The sequence below is a fragment of the Daktulosphaira vitifoliae genome, unplaced genomic scaffold (genome assembly GCF_025091365.1).
Source record: "Daktulosphaira vitifoliae isolate Bord-2020 unplaced genomic scaffold, ASM2509136v1 Scaffold_2, whole genome shotgun sequence".
Taxonomy (NCBI): Eukaryota; Metazoa; Arthropoda; class Insecta; order Hemiptera; family Phylloxeridae; genus Daktulosphaira; species Daktulosphaira vitifoliae.
The window spans coordinates 37,401,208-37,422,375 of NW_026099573.1; the positions used below are offsets into that span (position 1 = coordinate 37,401,208).

The window sequence follows — 21,168 nt, forward strand, 5'->3', positions numbered from 1 at the left end:
GCAAATACATCACGTTCGATTCGTATGCACTTAATACTATAAAACCGTTACAGATAACTGTTAATACCCAATAAAAGTTTCGAATAAAAAACTCTGTCATTTAATAGCAAAGTACGAGTTGAAAAATAAAATCGTACCGCGAGTACGAATTTTGAAAATCCTTTGACAAATGATCGGAATACAGCAGAGTTGTGGTTTTTTTGTGTGGGAACTATGTGATATTAAACCTGAACAATATTGAGCCTATTTCATAATTTCTATTATAAATCATATTTTATGTGTGCAGTATTTATTTAGTTAAACATTTTGGTTTTTATAGCCGTGATCCTCTTTTCCAATAATCTTTTCTCCTTTGTAGACATATAATGTATGGCGCTGTTATGGCAAAATTTTTCATTTTTACTCGAGATTTTTTTGTATCGTGGAATTGGCCATTTCCTGAAATTGATGTCAAAAACTTTTTACGCATATTGCTTATTCGGTAAATTTTTAAATGCAACCGATCCGCAAAAGCTGCTACTAAGAAACATATGCGTTTAAACTCTAATTACCGGAGTAAAATAATGCAAACTTAATGGTCTTGTACGGCCGTGGTCCAATACGGTAGACGCGCCGCTGCAAATGTGCGTTAACGGTGTGCACACACATATTATATGAATATAATATAATAAATTATACATTACTATAGTAACCCAGGCGTGCAGCCACGTGCGTCCAACACCTGCTAGTGTACAACGCTTTTATACTGCATTAATGGTAATATATTGTGTTCAAAGGAAAGTTTTTAATTAATAACGATGCCGTTATATTTTCGTGATCATGAACCGAAAGTACCAAACCTATTTACCGAGAACAACGATAGGTTGTATTTTAATAACCGGCATCGGTCATTAAATTTTTGAACGCCCAAAAACAAAATTATATTTGTCGAGAATCGTATTTCTATCTAAGAAACGAATAACGCGAATAATCCGTGCAGTTTGATAAACTTCATAATGTAACTTGTTAAAATGAAATTAATTTTTATATTTGTATCCTGGATTATGTTTTGAATAACAGTTGTAATCACCATGTGGCATTTAAGACACCTATACATCGAGAAAAATACTCTTTCTACTTTTTTTACTGAAATTTTGTCTATGAAATGTTACCACTGTATTTGAAATAAAGTGTGTTGCAGATATTTCCGAATATTATATCATTATTATTATTACTGTTAACTGAACCACTTATTTGACAAACAAGTTTTCAAGTGCATTATTTATTTATTTTTTAGAAAAATGCATAGTTTATAAAAATATTTTTTAAGCTCGATAATTTCAAAAGTTTTTTTTTAAAAGTCTAGATGACTACGTGTCCGTGAGAATAAACAAGATTCTAATGAAGATACTAAGTGTAAACTTACAGTAGTTATTCGTGTATTTTAAAATCGTTGGAAATCATGTATTCTAGAAACGATGCTATTAAACACGTCTCCTTAAGTTAAAATAATATAATTTTATATTAACTCGGCGCATCTAATCGAATACTTTCCTTTAGCCATCAGTTTTTCAAAACAGCATGTCCAAACGGTAGCCTGAAAAAGGACTTTTCATTATTTTCTACTAGCTTAATAGTTTTTGTACTCGCGTCGTTTCCCAAACAAGTGGTTCAATTATTACAATCGAAATAAATAAATTATTAATTTGAACGAGCATACAATAATTAAAAATACTTTCGAAATCATTAATATTTAGAATAAACATACTTTTATCGAAGGATTCGGTGGTGGTAAATCATAAAATAATAGACTTAGAAAGTGTCGAGTGCACGTTAATAACAGCATAAAAGATTGTATTTAAGTAGCCCTTATGAGTACCCGAGAGGTCCAACTTAAAAGGTAAACAAAAGGTTCCGGTATCATAACTCAATAACGGATTCGGTGACCCGTCGGTTGCATCGTCTGAACCTTTTTGGGTTAATTAATATATTCCTTAATGTTTATATTCTGTGAAAAAGTTTTGTCGAAAACTTTCTAAACGAGTTTACTTTTGCACGCTCGTTTAAAATATTAAAAATCATTTTAGCTTTCTAAGCTCTAATGAAAAAATAAAACAGATAATCATTTTTTTTACTCTATAATTGTTTATAGTAGAGATAGCTGATAGAACAGATATGTAGCTCAAAAGTAAAATAATACACTGCGTTCTGTTAATGAGTTTGTCAGATTTAAATTGCAACAGCAAGTGAAATGAAACGTCAAGGGTCAACACCAGACAACAATATGGTTATGTTATATATAATATTTTGGGGTTTTGTAGGACCTACGCGAATCAAACCGAGAAACCTTTATGCAACTTTGACGATTTTGGACAATCCAAATAATGCTCGTTCTGCACATTAAAATCGCTGGCTGGGCATAAAACATTCGTCAGCTAGACGCAAATGCAGCTATTATAGAACATTTCTATAATATCACCATAACTTCCATTTCTATAACTAAACCATTTAACAGAGTTTTAATACCGTCATTAAAATCGTTTTAGTTTTTTTATATGAAAATATAACGGCTATAATTTAAAAGTTCAGTTTAGCCTTGTGATTAGATGAAAAGAATTTTTATTTTGGAACAATTCGGGACTGCTTAGTAAATTATTTTTATTTTTGAACTGATCACTACGAAAATTTGATTAAAAAATCTGAATTTTCTATAAATTAATTATTTGATTTGATTTTCAAGGTAGCACTAATAACTTTCCAATCACTTCCCCATTAAGTTTACAGAAAATTAAGTTTTGTTTCGAACAGAATAATTATTATTTTGTTGACTAGTAATATTACCTAGCACTGGTGAATTGTCATTTTGAGATTTATACTCGAATAACCGTTGTAATTACACAACTACACTTTCTATGTAGAATTTAATTGAAAGCAATAATTCCGAAATTAACAGATACTAAGGATCATAGTGTGTATAATTAATTGTATTAGCTCAAGTATAATTACATAGAATCAAGAATTGTGATCGAATATAGTAGAAATAAAATCGGGCTAGACATATAAAAGTAATTGTTATCATATACTTAAAAGTTCAATAGAATATATATTTCTGTGGATCATATCCAAAATCTGTTGGTCATAATTTCGTGATTTTTCATCATAAAAACCTATAGAGAAGAATGTTTTATATAATTTGGTAAAAAATTACCATTAGTAATTAAAAAATTTAATTAAAATTAAATAATTGTATCCAATATTTATTTATGTATAATAATTATTATTTACCTTAAAAAAAAAAAATGCTAAAACGTTCGTCATACTTTTTATTAACACCATTCAGTGAACATTGTTAAACGAAAAAGTATGGTAATTAAAAAAAATTGATAATAGTGGGTTATCGTAATGCAAAACTCAATAAAATAATAGGAAGGTGAGTAGGATAAAATTGAGAGTTACTTAAATTCGGGGCGTGATTCGAGGGTCATAAAATAACATAAATTATAACATTTTGTAGATTTGAAAATCTTACCTGATAATTTTTCGTCATCATAAAAACCTATAGAGCAGAATGTTTTATATAATTTGGTAAAAAATTACGCGTACATTTTAACGGGAAGGTTTGTATTTCATAAATGATGAATTATATAAAACTCTATTTAAATTTGAAATTTGTTTTTGCTCTTTTGAATAACTGCTAAATTTGAAAAATAATCACAGAATTATTTTTCAATTAAAAATCAAGTAAAATAACACTATGTTTTCCTATGAAGTGGTACATAAAAATCGTTTTTAAGCACAATCGGTATGACTTACGGTGGTTTATAGTGCCTAATGTGCCCTAACGTATACATCTGTAGGACACACTGAGGGTTCTTTAGGACAACAACCGCTTTTCACCGTTGGTCAAGATATTATTACGTATGTATATCGCGTGTGCAGAGCAAGTGTAGGAGAGAAAGCATTGGTCGAGGGGAAGGTTAGAATTAAACGGCAAACGCATTTGTTAAAAGGTAATGGCGCACACAACTCGAGCCGTTACAATAATATATACGTATTTTACCTGGCACGACGGTGCGTGGGGAGGGAGCGTTTTGTGAAAGAACACGGCGTGTGGAGCTGTACGTGTTCTGTATAGGAGGCACAAAGCTGAGGTACAAAACGGGCGACGCAATAGGTCGAACAGGCAGCTGTGGGGAGGGCGAAAACTGAAAACGGCACCTATTTTCCTGGACGACAAAACATTCCCTGACCGTCGGCTTTCGATCGCGAGTCACGTACGTCCCGGCGACATCTTTGCCTCGAACTCCCAGTGGATCTCCTAGTCCGGTCAAACAACAAATAGTTTGCAATTAGATAACCCGCACACGGCCGGTCGTTCTTCTGCACTGCCCATACGTACCCTCCTAAGTACCTCTAATGCGATTTGTACGAGCTCCGTCCCTATTTCCCACGATAGTCTTTTTTTTCTTATTAGGGTCCGTAAGACAATCACATCTCCTGCGATCCGCAGATCTTTCAAAATACACACACACGCGCGAACCGACTAGCGCACTCCATAGGCAGTATAAATATTGGCGGTCATGTCACGAACGAAATGATTTTTACACAACGAACACAGTTGAAAACACCGATGTAAAAAGGTGCAAAATCCCAAGATTGATTTATATTATTATAAATCACAATCCAATGTTCTTTGGGGAAACTTCACCAATAGGAAAAAAATACAGAATAACAGATAGGTATTAGTTATACCATTACATATTATACAACACAAGTCTAAAATCTAAAGAGTTCAAGTGGTAAAATGCAAACAACGTTTAGTATTGTTTGCGTAAATCGTAAATAATATTTAAATGGTACAGGGTAAAAATGATAGTAGGTCATTTTTTTCGATATTGATCCTGTAGTTGGTTCAATAGTCAATTAGCGATAGTATCGTACAATGAATTCTATTATATGATATATGTTTTCATTTCACTAATATTATAACGTCTATTGTTGGACATTTATAACTTTGTTTTTGCGAAATGGGTTACTATTGGTCGTAGTCTGTACCTTCTATTTAAAAAATTACACTACGCAAAACTAAGAGTTACAGTTTTAATTGACGATAGAATTCAATTAATAATATTAAAATAATAACCGTCAGGTCATAGATACCTAATTTTAAAAAGTTATTACTTTATAATGTTTATAAATTGAAGTCAGTAGGTTTTTTTATTAATAAAAACTTAACTCAAAGACTATAAAAAACAATTTAATAATATTTGGAATTTCAATATTGTTGGAATTCCACAATGTTAATTTGTCTTAAGACATCAAACTTTTGTATGTGTTTTCGGTATTGCAAAATTCAAATAGACATGTTTAAAACGCTCATTGCGTTGTATGTGTAAGTATTAAACGCAAATAATTCTCATTCTTGATACAATTTTCTTTAAGAAAAACTACAAAAATCATTCTATTTCAAAAATATAACTAATTTCTAAACAATTGTTTCTTCCGAATAATAATATAAATATTTCATTTTAAATAAAGTTTTTTTAACTATAAAAAACATAAACTTCTTAGCTATTCTACACTGTTCTTTGGAAACTATTTAAAATATTTATGCTAAGGAAAGACTTTTGACAAAATTCAGGCTAATATTGCCTTTTATTGGTGTATATTAGCATGAGTTCATCAAATTGTCAGATCCCAGTAACGATAATAATTATAATTTATATTTAAAACACGTATTTGAGAAATAGCGTAAGTCACAATAATTAAAAAATGAGTTATCACGTGTAATATTTTTTTTATGAATATGCATAACTTTTTCTAGTTCTACTTATTTCACTAACTGTAGTTTAATGTCTATATAAAAATAAATATCAGTCATGGATAAGTTCATATTAACAAGAAATATAAACTTATTCGTTATTTACGACCCATTATAGCTTATTGCGACTTCCTTTTAAGATTGGAATTTTTTAATGTTATGTATTCCAAAATGAGTCTTTAGTTTTTCATCGTATACAATATGACTCCATTTACTTAGCTAATCTCTTACCAACAGCAAACAGCTGTTTACGACTTCCAAAACCCTTCATGCACTCCTGACATCAGATGCATTGTTCCAATGGATAGTATTGTGATATCAACAAATTTTTATTTATAACTTTTAAATAATTAACTTAAAATAGACTTTCCGAGTAATGAATTTTGTTTTTTTTTTAAGTTAAAATTACTTATAAGATACCATTAATCAATTATGTGAAATAATAATTTCGTTTTGCTAAAAAAAATATCAATAAAAAAAAAATTAATTTCTTTATTTTAAAGAATTTTTTAGTTCAATAATTATTTTCAATTATGCTTGTTTGTGTCCCAGAAAGAGATAAAATATATTAGTAAATTTATCTCTGTAATTTTACGTATCTGAATACTGCTGTACAACTTTAGCTAGAGAAAATAAAACGACAAGAATTAAAAGACTACACTATTCAGTATGCATTAATTAAACTGATTTTTATAAAAATAACTCCTCCATAATATATACATAATCTTTACTCTCGCGCCCGCTTTGCTTTGACCTCAGCGATTGATTAGCAATCTTTGATGTCTGCGTTAGAGTCTTTAACGGAGTTAATTGCTAGAGATAACGGAAGACCATTACTTGCCTTTTAAACAGCCAACATGATACTACTCGCCTTTATTGAATACAATTATTTCAAACTTCAAAGGTGTTGTTGTCACTGCCTCGTATCTTGGGTCAATCGTTTAGAATCACTTTTCAGACGAAATTGTTATTTTTCAGTGGTTTTTTTTTCTTGTGTTGTATCCCGCCTTTGATCTAAGTTCTTTGATCACTCTTACGCATAAATATATAGATCTGCCTCCCAACACAAGCTTAAAAACATTTAGCCTTATAGCCTTTGTCACGGTAAATACCGTTCAAAGTCGAACAACCCGTAAAGTTAGCATGTAATTTTATGTATGTGTAATAGTGTTATGCAAATTGGTGAAGGTTAATAGCTAGTTTTAGTTCTAAGTATTGCCCTATTACGACGGATTTAAAATACACACTTTACAAAGAAATAGAACAAACTTATTTCTACTATACACAATAACCTAACTTGAAATGGATAGTCTATAGCCAACTTGATATTTATAATTAAATTTAGACAATAGTTATTGATACAGTGCTTTATACAGAAGGTTTTAACAGAGCTTTTAGCCCTCCCCCCTCCATAATCTAATTATTGCTTTGAACAGTGTATGACTTGGATGGTAACAAGAGTAAGTGATAAGCAAAAAAAAAAAAGGCTTTCAGCCGCTCTTTTATTGATACATTTTGCATACGTCATTAAATTACTAAGTATTTACAAGTATGATTGTTCTATATTTTTATTAGTTAAAAAGAAATGAATAATGATAATATTGTTCCCAAAATCGTATCCACGATTATTTAGTGATTTTGTGGCATTTTAAGTTAAATATTTTTTTAGTTTTAAGCTAATATTTTTTTAATATAATTTTAATTTTAAATAATATTAGCCACTAGTGATCCATTTCATATGATTCAGTTAATTTAATTATTTAGACATTTTATTTTAATTAATTTTTTATTCAATATGTTTTTTATCTGTCAGTTATCCAATTTTTTAAATTGGTTGCGTAACGTTTCCTATTGATTCGATTAGCTTATGCATTTGGGGAGCTAAAATATTTACGTTAATAAATCGGCAGTGGTCATTATTCTTTCCCAGTGGACAAATTTACAACCGTCTACCTTAAACCTGATGTAAAAAGTTATGATAACGACACACGCTAATAACAAAATATGATTTAGATTTATATTGAAAAAAGAGAAAGGGACACTAATATCATTAGGTATTACTGCACAAGATGATTTGTGACGAAACGGACTTGGTGAACGCGTGGAATGTCTTATGACTAAATATTTTCTCATGTCTCTTTCATTGGTGATAACTTGAATATTGCATGTCTAAAGAATGACACGTATAGTTTTTACTTTCTTTGTTTAAACAATACATCGCATGAGAAGTCCAATAACTCTAAATTCGTGTATAACGTTAGCAATAATAATTTGAAAAAGTATCAATAGGACATCAACTTTAAAATTTATGTACATTATTTTCTATTGAATGAATATCATTTTATTAATAAGTAATTTAATGAAAATCATTATTAGCTTCGATGCGAAGCTGAGAAGGTATTGGTTTTACTAAGATCTGTTTTTTTTGTGTCTGTTACCACTTTTTCTCAGCTCTCACCGAACCGATTTCTTTCAATGATACGTCAAAAGATCACAAATCGTATCTAGTCGAAGACGTCACCCTCAAAAATTGAAAAAAATTCCCTCGTTACCCGTAAATGACGGAAACCTCCAAAAAAATTACAAATTTAAAAATCGCTAATTTTCGAAATTTTTAAAATTTTTTTTACTTAAAATTGCTATAACTTTTTTAAAAATAACCAAATCAATATAATTATTTTTTATATAGATGCATGATATCATTACCTTTCATTTGGTATATATTTTTTTTATATGTGACCCTTTACCTGCCCACAGGGGGGGATTTAAAATGACAACTTTTTTATAAAAAAAATAATTTTTTCAACTCAACTTTTGAAAGTGTTCCGGAAAGTCTGACACTTTTATATATATGTTAAATTAAAGCTAATGTAATATACTTTATTATGCAAAAAAAAAAAATTTCGGACTTTATTTTATCTTAATGGTGAAAATGGCTACCGAATGCTATTTTTGTGTGAAAATTCTCGACTTTATTTTTTTATTTTTTACTTTATAATGATATAACTTATTGAAAAGTGTATGGATCAACATAATTTTTAATGAGAAATAATATTTTTTAATAATCCCTTTTTCCTTCGACATACTTTATCTTAATCAGGATATTAATAAGGAACTAGCAGATTATGTAGCTTTAGGAATAATGCACCAATTTTTTAAAATTAAACACTATCTAAAGATTTGCATCGAAGTGTTTTATTTTGATAGTGATTTTAATCACTGTCAGATATCATTATACTTGATCCAACTATGCCACGTCACCACTGTGCCGTGACCCCCTTGTGCTGGGTTTTTTGTTTGATGTTATTTTGAAAACTTGAAACAGAGGGAACTCTTCAGAGTAATGTATTCTGTAATTTTCAGAGTAAAATTTATAATTATCCATTTAGCGAAACATAAAAAATATTAGTGAGCTGTTTCCATTTTAACTAGCGTGGGTAATTATTCTATAATCTAAAGCAAGTCTTTTAATTATTGCGATTTTAAATTGAATTTATTGTTTTTCGACATCAATATTCAATCGAGTGACCAACCCTAATTCGATAAAAAGTTTAGACATAATGAGCTCATTAAAAGTGTATACCCAATGTGATACACAAATGGTATTATATCCTGAAAAATCCTACATCTTTTATTGGTTCGTAATCGCTATAAATTGACAGGATCCTATTAAGAAAAAATATTACTGAGTGAAACTATATCCAACTTAATTTCTTTATGTTGAATTGATAAATAAACGTACTTCGTCAACAATAAATTAGTGAACAATATATGTTTGTTTCGATATAGTTTTTTCAATTAATTTTGAAAATAATTTGATGCAAATTTAGGTTAATATACAGAGTGTTCTGTAAATAAGGAAAAAGGATAGTTGTTATAAGCAATGAGAACAATAGAACCTTTCTTTTATTTACTGAACACCCAATATAAATGTATAATACTCGTATCTATTCATAGGTTAGACTTAATAGATAACAAACCAATATTACTAAAGAACGTAATATTTACTCAAAAAAAAAAAAAAAATGTATGTATTAGTTAATACATACATTAATAGATAATATTTGTACAAACTTATTCAATAGGGTGTGAATTTTTCATTGTATAAATTAATTTGTTCGCCAAAATCTAAGGTTATAATACTGTCATATTGTTATTTATTTTCAAATGTTGAAATTAAATAATAATAAAATCGAAAGAAACTTTAGATTTTATGTTAATCGGAAGTTTTGCATCGGTATGTGTATAATTACTTTCAATAAAACGATACGCATTCTATAAAAATAGAATTTAAACGATCCCGGGTAACTGATGTAATTAATGTTTATTTTTACCATTTAAAAGCTAGACGGGTCGACGGCAGTCGAATTAGCAGTAATTAAAGTTGGGCGGAGAATAAACGAGTTCAATTCCCTGTGTTTTTTAGGATATGCTGAGATCATTGAGCTTATACATGGTATAATAAAATGAGATCGCTCATAATAATTTTTATCAGGTGGAACGCACCAAAAAATAATTTAAAAATCTCACATGATTTTAACAACAATAAGAGAGACATATCCAATTGTGTATTCCTTGTTAAATGTTTGGAAATTTTTAATCATAATTCTAGGTAAACTTAGTCAAATTTTCAATTAATAAAAAAAAAACATTAAATGTTTTTGAAATTTATAAATTTTATTAAAATAATTTTGGTTAGAAAAAAACATCTTGAAGATTTTATTAATAAGATTAATTAATAAACATTCTTTATTTATAGTTAATTTACTTCATAACTCTAAAATTTTCTCATTTTGATAGTAATTTTATTATGAATCGCTAGATATGATCGTCATGATCTGCTATGTATTAATAAGTCCGTGTAAAATGTTGCTTATTTACCAATTTTATCAAGTTTATAGAATGCACTTAAAACTGATGTAGAAGTATGGTTAAGATTTCGAATTACTATTATTTAAAGGTTCAAATTTTATAATTAAAAAAATATTTAAAAATAATTAAATAATTATTTTAATGCACATCAGTACTTGGGTATTGCATTCCAAGAAAAATTCTAATACCGAATCCCAGAAATATATATATACAGTGTGATTTATTAAGAATACTTCTCTTCTTTATCGTTAAACAATGTTTTTTTTTTAAAAATGTACTGATTAAAAGTTCATTTATTTTTATGAATAATAGTAAATATCAAGTTTATTGTAATAAAAAATTATTATATAAAAAAAAAAAAAATACGGGAGTTGTACTCTTAATAAATCACCCTGTATTGTCTATACAGTGTGAACGATAGTATAATATATAAGCCAGATGCGCTTAAAAAAACTGATGTAAATATAGAGTATTATTGTTTTTGGTCTAAGAGCAATACCTTTTCAAACAGATAATGGAAAAGAAAGCCGATTACCATTTCAATTCTGCCGGGCTCTATTTTTTAACAGTATTCTGAGTAAAAGTAAGGATTTATCACTAAACCCGTCTTGTACTCTTATGAATTGTTAAATAGCATTATTTTCACTCTGCGTCCATCTACTGTTCTATTATCATACTTTGTATAACTACAACAGAAGAATAAAATTACTATTCTTAGAAAACTTTATGCAAAAATAGACCGAAAAAAAATCTAAATGATCAATTTTACTTTTAAATACATAAGGTATTATTTATTTAAAATTCGTTTAAAACGTAAAATTGTTCATGTTGCCTAACGATTCAGTATAATATAGACTACGAGTTGTATGTATTTATTACAAAATGGCAAACAATAAAATTTGAAATCACGTCACATAATTCATGTTACCTATTCAACATTAAATGTATACGTCAATCGAATACAAAAAATTGTAGTACTTATAAAAAAATAAACACCTAATTAAAGAATATTTTAATTGTAACGCGACACCGATGGCCTTAAATTGCCTAGTCCGAGCGCCGTCCGATAACTAGACGTGTATACGCCCGTTTGTTTGTCAGTCAACAATTAATTAGTGTCAAACATTCATATACTGATAAACCATTGGATTAAAGTAAGTTAATATATAACTACTTACATAGTGTTGATTTGTATAAGAAGTGGACCACTGCTTTGGTTGTAGAGTGGCAGACATATACTTATTAGAAGATCGGCGACCGTTGGCTGTTGTGAATGATCCCTCACAATTATATCGCTCAGGAACAGACCACTGCATTATATGTGCAATAGTAATCGTCTCTAAAATTCAACATTTGTTTTTTATTATCATACAATACATAATAAGTCAATGTCATAATAAAATAAATATAAATGCCACGAAATTCGATAGAGATATGTTATAGTATAATTAGAAGTAAACTGTAAAAAAAAAGGAAAATTAAAATAAATAACTTATATAAACAGTATAATTGAACTCACTAATATTCTTATTTTATAAATAATTTTATTGTTCTATGTTTTTTTCTGAAAATGTGGCCATTTCTTATTTCATTTTTTTGATCCGATTCCATCATGTTAACTGTTTTAATAATTGCATAAAACAGGGTTATGACACTCCAGCCCTACAACAGATAATACAAGGTCAGTATTGTGTAATTACAACATGTGCATATACAGGGCAATTTATTGCAAGCCCGGCAAATAAAATACATTAGGATTTCACAATTGCTACTGAATGACCAAACACTTAATTAAAATAAGCAACTTCCATTATCGGTGTTATAATTTTTTTCTGTCAATAGTTTATTCGTTAATATTGAATTGGCGTGTAAAAAAACTAACGTAAAATGTTAATTAAGCGATACGTGGAGCGGAGTATAAGAATCCAACATGGTTTATAGTTTCGCAGTGCCAAGTGCACTTAAAACAGCGCGTACACGGAACGGCAATATGTCGCAACACTAGTTATCTGTTGCTAATCAACGGCATAAACCAGTCGTGTGTTTTGATACGACACACAGTCCTCGACGAATCACTCCGATTATTTTATCGGTACGACGTTTACGCACCTACGTATACGTGTACCGACACACTGGCGTTATTGCGCCGGATTTTTTACTATAAATAATAAAATAATGTTTCACTGGCAGACGGAACAACGCTGAGAGTTGCCATTAACACCGCCGGGTTGTACGCACTCTGCGGCGTCGTGTGATGTTAATCGTGTTGTTGTTATTGTACTTGTCGTCGTGGATGTAATGGAATCATTTCTGTCACGTCGCCTGTTATCGTCGAGACGTATCTCCAAAGCGCACGCACGCGGCCGTGTGAACGAGGCAACAGTCGGAAATTACATCAAAGCACAACGGACCGAAATTTAATCACATGTTAGCAAAGGGGTGTTTATTAAAACTCGGTTAACTGACTAACATGGTAAACGACGTAATTGGACGAGGATGCGACCGCGGGAACAAGTGCGGACAAAAATGTTTTCGACTTTAATCATTTTTTTTCGGTATGTAACGACCATTGCTTTTTTTTTGAACGCCATATAATGTCCACGAAAACGTTCAAATTACATTTAAAGTGTTCTCACCTACTATAGGTACGTTAGTTGGAGAACGTATTTTTTCCAGTCGGATGAAAATGAAATTGTATTGTTACAATAATTACTTTACCCTTTGAACGGCGGTTTTTTTCACGGTAATTGTTCGTGACGAAAAATTATTTTTTTCATCACCTCCAAGTACATACGATGCACGTTTCGAAATCAGTACTGTTGCCTATTGACGTCAGATAACCCTTTTTGCTTATAATCAAAGCGGGGTGGCGCATGAATTTATTCTGTTTTATAATTAAGCTCATTTTTTAATCATTTCAAACTGAAAAGTATTGGATTTCATCGGCATTCGTCATGTTAGTGGGTATAAATCGAAACTGTGAAGAGTACCGGTTGATTGTTTCAAATTAAAAACAACACACAGCTTGTTGACCTAACTGTACTGGGAAATGGCTAGGAACGAAATATTTCATCAACGCGCTATATTTAAACAAAGGAACGCATTATTTCGTCAAGTACACGAGTTAAGGTATACACTTGATATTATTTCAGACTTAATTCTACGCTTTAGAATTTTGCCAGTGACATTTATATTAACCGTATCAAGCTTTTAAACGGATAATCAGATTTTCCCTGAAATTCCATCATGCACTCCGAAGACGATTTTTGCAACAACAAAAGGCACTCAACATTTTACGCAAACGCAACAAATCATACAATAACAATATTAGAGTTATTATTGAAGTTGATTTTTGAAACCAACCAATACAATGCCCGGGACTTGTCAAGCGTGACAACCTATTCCTGTATAGGTAATGAACGCAACGATGCGCCGTTCTTTTGTAGCGTTCATACGGTACGTCGAACCATACGGATCAGTTGTCATATTATGTTGTAAGATTTCGAAAATCCATTATAATGTTATCATGGTTTTAAGTACTAGCGCTTGCATAAAAAAATGTCGTTTGAGCACTGACGGCATAAAGAAAATATGTTTTAAATCTCAGTTCGTAGAATACATAAAGTGATTTTTCAATAAATGTTGATCTATTTAATGAGATTAAGTTAAGTTTGTAAACTGAATAACTTAAAAAAACAACAGTTATGGTTAAAAAAAAAAAAAAATGAGCAAATAAATAAAAGTAAGATTTCTGTATATAAAAAAAAGGTTTCATTTTTTTCAATCCAAAGAGAAACATAACAACCTAATCTATTACTTCAAACATTATTTTCACTAAAATAGTCCCTTATAGGCTTATTTATTATCTTGAGAGATTAATTAAAAGACTCGTGTTGTTTATTTGCTTTAAATAAAGATACAAGTAAGGCGAAAACATTTATTTTTTGTATCGGCCACCCCTTTTGAAAATTCTGCGATAGTTGTGACTTTAAATAAATATCTCTACTAAAATTGTGTTTGTCCAGAAGGTAAGTGAGTTGGTTTGCGCACGTGAGGTACGATACGACGGATTGAAGGGGCTAATATAAAACGTCATCGCTTTACTTTTACAAAGCGGATACTATAAAAACGACAGCCTAGTGAGATAATAATAATATTATGATGGAGGGGTGGGCTTTTGTGTGCGCGGAGACCGTTTTGTGCACCTGCAATCTCATTTCGATTCGTCGTGATGTCTTGTGTAAGTGAATGTACGTGTAGTGTAGTCAAGTTGTAGCTCACGTCCACGTGACGACAGAATGGAAGTAAAGTCACTAGTGTTCTATTATTTTATTTCAAGACACGAGCTATGTCTAGAATATAACAATATATAAATGTTCCTTTTTTTTATTTATATTATTTTATACGCTTTCGCCCAAACCAATTTCGAGCAGACACGACTCGCAGCACACACGTTGGCCAGGGAAAAACATTATAGCATTATTATACGGGACACGGCTGATTCTATTGTATACAATCGGCTGATCGATTACAGGAATTCATAAAATAATAACGCGTACTACACTATTGCAGCTACAAGACAACAGCAAATTTTTACCCTTTTTTTAAGTGTAACACATAGGAGTTTACATTTTACACAGAAAATGATGTTTCAACTGACGATTACTGATTTTTATAGAGATAAACATTACTTTTATGGATGATAAATAACAAGAGAGTAGAATGTGAGGGATGTTTTATGTTACAAATTTACTAATATAAATAAATGAATAAGTTTACTTTATGCATTATATCATACACGTGTTTTACAGTGAAATAAATGTATAACAAATGTTATTCGTCTATTTTATCTGTATACAATATATTAAATAATGTGCATTTAAAAACAAATTATTAATAAAGTCTTTTAAAGCAAAAACAAATCCGGGACTTTTTATGCGGATATCGGTGTTCTATTTGTGAGTATTAATATATTAATCAAAACTTATGCGGGATCGATATTATTAAAAATCATTTTTAAATGTACTTAAAAAAACTTTCCATCTAGATTCAACAACCTTGATTAAGTAAACGTTTTATTAGAAAATAATTTTAAAACATGTATTTGTATAGGATTAAAGGTAAGAAATAGGGTAACTCATTTAGTTATCGGACAAATAAGGTTTTATTGAACTTCCAAAATATATAAAGCATAATCATTGTAATTAATTATTTTTTAATATTTGGATGTAAATAAATTATTTAATTTTACAAATTTTAGTTGTATACCATTTATAATTATTCAAGATAAATAAAATTTTGGTTGATTAACAAAAATGGGTAAAACTTTATGACAAATATAAATTATGACAAGTTCTCTGAACAAAAAGATAGAAAATGTTTGTCAAAAATTCATTGTAAGCTGTAATTTATTTTTATTAAAGTACTTTACCTAAATAAAAAAAGATTGTTTTTTGATTATGTATGTGTTTTGTTTAATATATAATTTATATTGAATATATTAGCGACTAAAGGTGAGCTATGGAGGGTAAGAAACAATTTTAAATTTAACTGGGCCCACAAATTGGGAAATCAGGGTTTGCATCTTCTCTTAAATGTATTAACATTTAATGATTTCAAATAAAAAAATAAGCTTTTTTAAATTAAATTTTAATTGAAAAATTGAGAAGATCCTGTATTTAACAAATTTTTAATCGCTTATTAGTATATTTAAATGTCAATATCAGTTCTAAAGTTAGCTATTAAGTAATACATCAGCAATTAATAAAATTACACAACTTGGAAGCTAAAGAGTTAAAATTTCGAATAATACCGTTAGCGATTATTTATTTGGGAGTGATCAGAAACTGGACCAGTTATCGTAAATGCAAATTAAAACATTAAAAATTCCATTAAATGGCGTTGACATGGAAAATGTACTAAGTCTCTAAATTAAATTATACAGGTGAAAAAATCATTTTTTTAAATTGCAGGACACTTATAATCAAACAATTTTTTGTTGTCAACATAATTTTTATTTAGTACGAAAATTTGATTCAATTTATTTCGCTATATTTTTGAGACATGCATTTACTGCAATTATGACAAAAAATAAAAATATTATTTTTGGATTTTGTACTTTTTTACGTTATAGCTTATGTAAACATACCTATAATTGTTATACTGTTTTCAGAAAAATTTGAGTTAAGTTAAAAATAAGAGATAAATCTGTTGGCAAAATTATTATTAATTGAAATAAACGTTTATTTGTTCAAAAAATAAAAAATGTTATTTTTAATATAAATGAAAAACTCTAAAGATTGCCATCTTATAAATTTATAGGTTGTCTCTTATTTCATTATTGTAAATCATGTAATCATTTATTGTACCAGAATGCGTCATATGTTTTTTATGAAAACCATTGATCAACAAAATAAATTAAAATATTTTACATTAATATGCATGTTAATTGATATGAATCTTACGATGTTTTTGTAAGCTCGAAGAAGAAATATAAGATTTTGAGCAACTCTCACAATGGTAAGGTCGTTCTCCAGTATGTGTTCTTTTATGAACTTTTAAATTTGACAATCTTTTGAACGGCCTAAGACATATTTCACATTTATGGGACGTTTCTTTATCGTGAAGGATCCTATGTCTTTCTAAATTTTGAGAAGCAGAAAATTTCACTTTACAAATTTCACATTGGTAAAAACGATCTTTAGTATGTTTTTTCTGATGATTCTTCAAATTTGATAATTTTTTATACGATAAAGAACATAAATTACAGTTATGTGATTGTTTTTTACTATGAATTTTACGGTGTTTGCATAAACTCGAAGAAGAAATAAATGATTTTGAACAACTCTCACAGTGGTAAGGCCGTTCTTTGGTATGCGTTCTCATATGACATTTTAAAACTGATGAAGTATTATAGGTCATAAGGCAAACTTTGCACTTGAACGGTCGTTCTTCGGTATGTCTTTTTTTGTGTTCTTTCAAACTCTTTAACCGTATAAATGATTTCAAACAAATTTCACACTTATGGGGACGTTCTCCTGTATGCAATTTCATATGTTCCGCTAAATATCTTAAGAATTTGAACGACTTAAGACACACATTGCATTGATACGGCTGTTCTGTAGAATGTTTGCTTAAGTTATTTGTCATTTTTGTTTTATTATTAAATCTTTTAGGGAATGAATCACACTTAAATGGATTTTTTTCGGTATGAGTTAATCTATGTTCTTTGAAATTAGACTTTTGCATAAAAGATATCCAACATATTTTGCACACATATAGTTTAAGGGTATCACTATGGCCATTGTGCTCAAGTTCTTGGTTTTTATTCTCCATTATAGCTGGTTAAATTTCCAATGCGTAATATTTTTTTACAAAAAGTACTACTTAAATTAATTTTTGTTTATTATAATAAATAATAATAATAGCTCTCTTGTTGCTACGGTTTATTTTGTACTATTTTTAAAAATGTTCATAGTGTTACTTTACTTAGACTAAATAAAACTATTATTTTAAAGAAAAGTTAGAAAAAACATTGATTGCAAACTTGATCATATTTTCCGAATTTAATTGCGACGTATTTTAATTTGACAAAGAATTTCCATTCCAGAAAAAAGTTTCTTGTGTTTCATTTTTCGGTGAAACTAATGCTGATTGTTTATAATGAAATATCAATTCCCCAGAAGTAATAATTTTTCTGAGCTAAATTTGTAAAATAAAACGAGTTGCTATAGTATCGTTTTCTCTAGATATTCATGGAAATAATGGGAGAGTACGCTGTAAGAAAAACTTCCACAGCATGCTGATATACATTTAACATGTACATTGCTTAAATCGAAAAACAACATCCAGGGCGGAAATACAACACGCTGGAATAAATCAGATTTTAATACAGCGCAATGTCTGTCCATTGGTTATTATACCGATATGAGTATGATAATAGCGCATAATGCGAACAAATATCTCCGAGGCACGCAAACCAGTATTTTACATTGAATTAAAGTAATGATAATAATATTGCGTAACTCAATTTGTGTATAATAATAATAATTTGTTTTGCGAACCTAACATTCAGAGAAACTCTTCCTTATAACGTTTTTCAAAAACAATATAGAGCACAGTAACCGGAAATAGAGGTGGTTGGGCGCTCTCTTAGTTGCTAACACGCATATTATTGTGCTTCATAGAGCGGAAGTTAAAATAAAGTTATTTAAGAGAATTTACTATAATATTGCGCATTTGAATGAGATAATATCAATATTTTTATATATAATTTCCTACTTGAGTATGAAGTTTCAATTTAATCATAATGTATAAATTAATTTATGCAAGAAAAAAATTGTCAGTATTTGTCTATAGCGACATGACTACTAACTTTAACATTCATACTATTTTTGATTTATATTACATTTTTAAAGTAATTTAAAGTGGACCATAATGTTTTATTAAAATCTTAAAACCTATTAGCATTTTTTTTACTATTTAAATGTTACACTTATATTTACACAACTTATAGTTTTTACAATAACTTGTATCTTCTCAGCTGCGTTTTGAATTTATAATATAAATGACTATTTATTGAATTTGATTAATCCATTACTGTTTATGGAAACATTTTTTCAAAATGTTTATAATTATTTCTGAGCATAACAATATTATTTATTTATTTTACATATGAAGACAAAATATCGTTAAAACTATGAAATAAACGATCAAATGGGAAATTAAATAAGTGACTATAACTTTTAAAATTTCTTATTTAGAATTTTATTTTTATAAAACTTATTTGAAATTCTCAAAAGTAAATTTTAAGTATAATTACAATTGATTTTATAATTTATTTCGATTTAAAACACAAAAATTTTAATTTTAATTCTCTATATAAGTATTTCAAATATTAGTTACTATAACAAAATATTACTTGTTTTTTTTTCATTTTAGTGCTACTTTTGAAGTTGAAAGATTAAAAATCTGGCGCGACTAAGATTTTTTAAGAATATCTGTTGATGATAATATTTTTATAGTACTATTAAAATAATTTGAATTATTAATGAGCTCAAATATTCATAAACATAGGATTATAAAAATAATTTATATTACAATAGTAGATTAATGAAATTTGTTCGCTAATAAGAATTTTATTTAAAGGATATATTATTTAATAAATAATGTGGAGATTTTTTTAAGTCTCTAGAATAGAGACCTAAAAGCAAGTATTTCTAATGTTTGATATTTGTACCTAGTTAAATTCATTTTTAAATTTTGAATTATATTCTACCGAGACAATAAAAAAAAATAATCAAAAGTCCTTAGCATAAAGTTCTAGAGCAATTTTTTAAAAATGTTGATAAAAAACGCAAAATCAATGAAAATTTACTTAATGTTCAATAATTATATTGATAAACAAGTAAAACTTTATTATTAATTTATTATAATAAGAGCTTAAGTATAAAATCAAGCAATAAGCCATAATAAAGTTTGATAAGCTCGAGTACTATTTGTAAGGTCACCATAGTGTAAATTTCTTTCGTAAAATCATATGGCAAATTGTTTTTCTAATCCTTTTCTTAACATGGACTTAGCTATTATTTTCCAGTTCTCTAGTCTCCAATTAACCAAAAGTTGTTGGTAAAATATCTTATTTGTAGTATACAAACCACTTATTTTAAAAGATAAACCACAACATAGCTGAGGGTAATTGTTGCCGGTCAGTTATTTCAATACAACAACCAAAAGTACTTGAATGATTCAAATAATGATACTGAACAAGGCTGCACGATGGAATGAGTGGGACAAATTTTATTATATTTAAGTGTTTTTAATAACTTGAGATTACTGGACGTAAACTACACTAAAACAACACGCGGTAAACCGCGATGGTCTACTTTAAGATATCAAACCGCAAATTACACAAGTACACAACAATATAATCTATTATAAGCAATGGTGGATGATTCCTGATTGTCTATATGACTTTAGAAGTTATGAATAATTTTATATCTGAGTAGCAAGAGGAGAGCGTACAGTGTTCCTGAAAGTTATTTTAGGGGAATAAATCAAGAATTTTCGATGTGACTTATTAATTATGATACTGAATGTAATCAGATTATAGTTAGTGTCTGACTAGGTAATATGGCATTTTGAACCTTTAATTGGTACAGTTGTGTGAGTGTATGAAATTACCAAAATTAATGATGAAGCATTTAAAAATAACCTTTTTTTTCAAGTTTTCAGTATAATATAATGTTTTATGTAATTCGCAAATGAATTTGTATTTTCTAATTTTTGTTTAAAATGACTAATAAACGCGTAGAAAACATGTATAACTTAAAAATGTCTACTTTAACTTTATAATTGTTTGTTAAATTTTACATTTATATGAAAGCAAATATTAAGAGATGTATCGTTTTGAATTTTAATTTGATACGAATAAAGTATTTTAAAAAACCCCAGCAGAGTGGGGTCGTGGCACATTGTGAACGTGGTATAGTTCGGAC

The 21,168-nt window shown here is 28.8% G+C and overlaps 2 protein-coding genes across 2 annotated transcripts in view; both read right to left on the reverse strand.

Moving 5' to 3' along the window:
* The window catches only part of LOC126897630 (gamma-sarcoglycan), a 63,333-nt gene that overhangs the window by 30,542 nt on the left and 11,623 nt on the right, over positions 1 to 21,168 (reverse strand). Inside the window, exons 2-3 of the mRNA XM_050671371.1 lie at positions 12,192 to 12,334; positions 11,851 to 12,011 (exon numbers count right to left, since the gene is read on the reverse strand). Of these exons, the coding sequence (XP_050527328.1) occupies positions 11,851 to 11,988 (138 nt within the window). The 5' untranslated portion in view covers positions 11,989 to 12,011; positions 12,192 to 12,334. The remainder of the gene's footprint in view (positions 1 to 11,850; positions 12,012 to 12,191; positions 12,335 to 21,168) is intronic.
* On the reverse strand, positions 12,121 to 18,007 carry LOC126898225 (zinc finger protein 723-like). Its single transcript, XM_050672166.1, has 3 exons — positions 17,128 to 18,007; positions 12,250 to 12,273; positions 12,121 to 12,131 (listed from the first exon to the last, which is right to left on the reverse strand). The coding sequence occupies exons 1-3, from the start codon at positions 18,005 to 18,007 to the stop codon at positions 12,121 to 12,123; spliced, it is 915 nt and encodes a 304-aa protein (XP_050528123.1).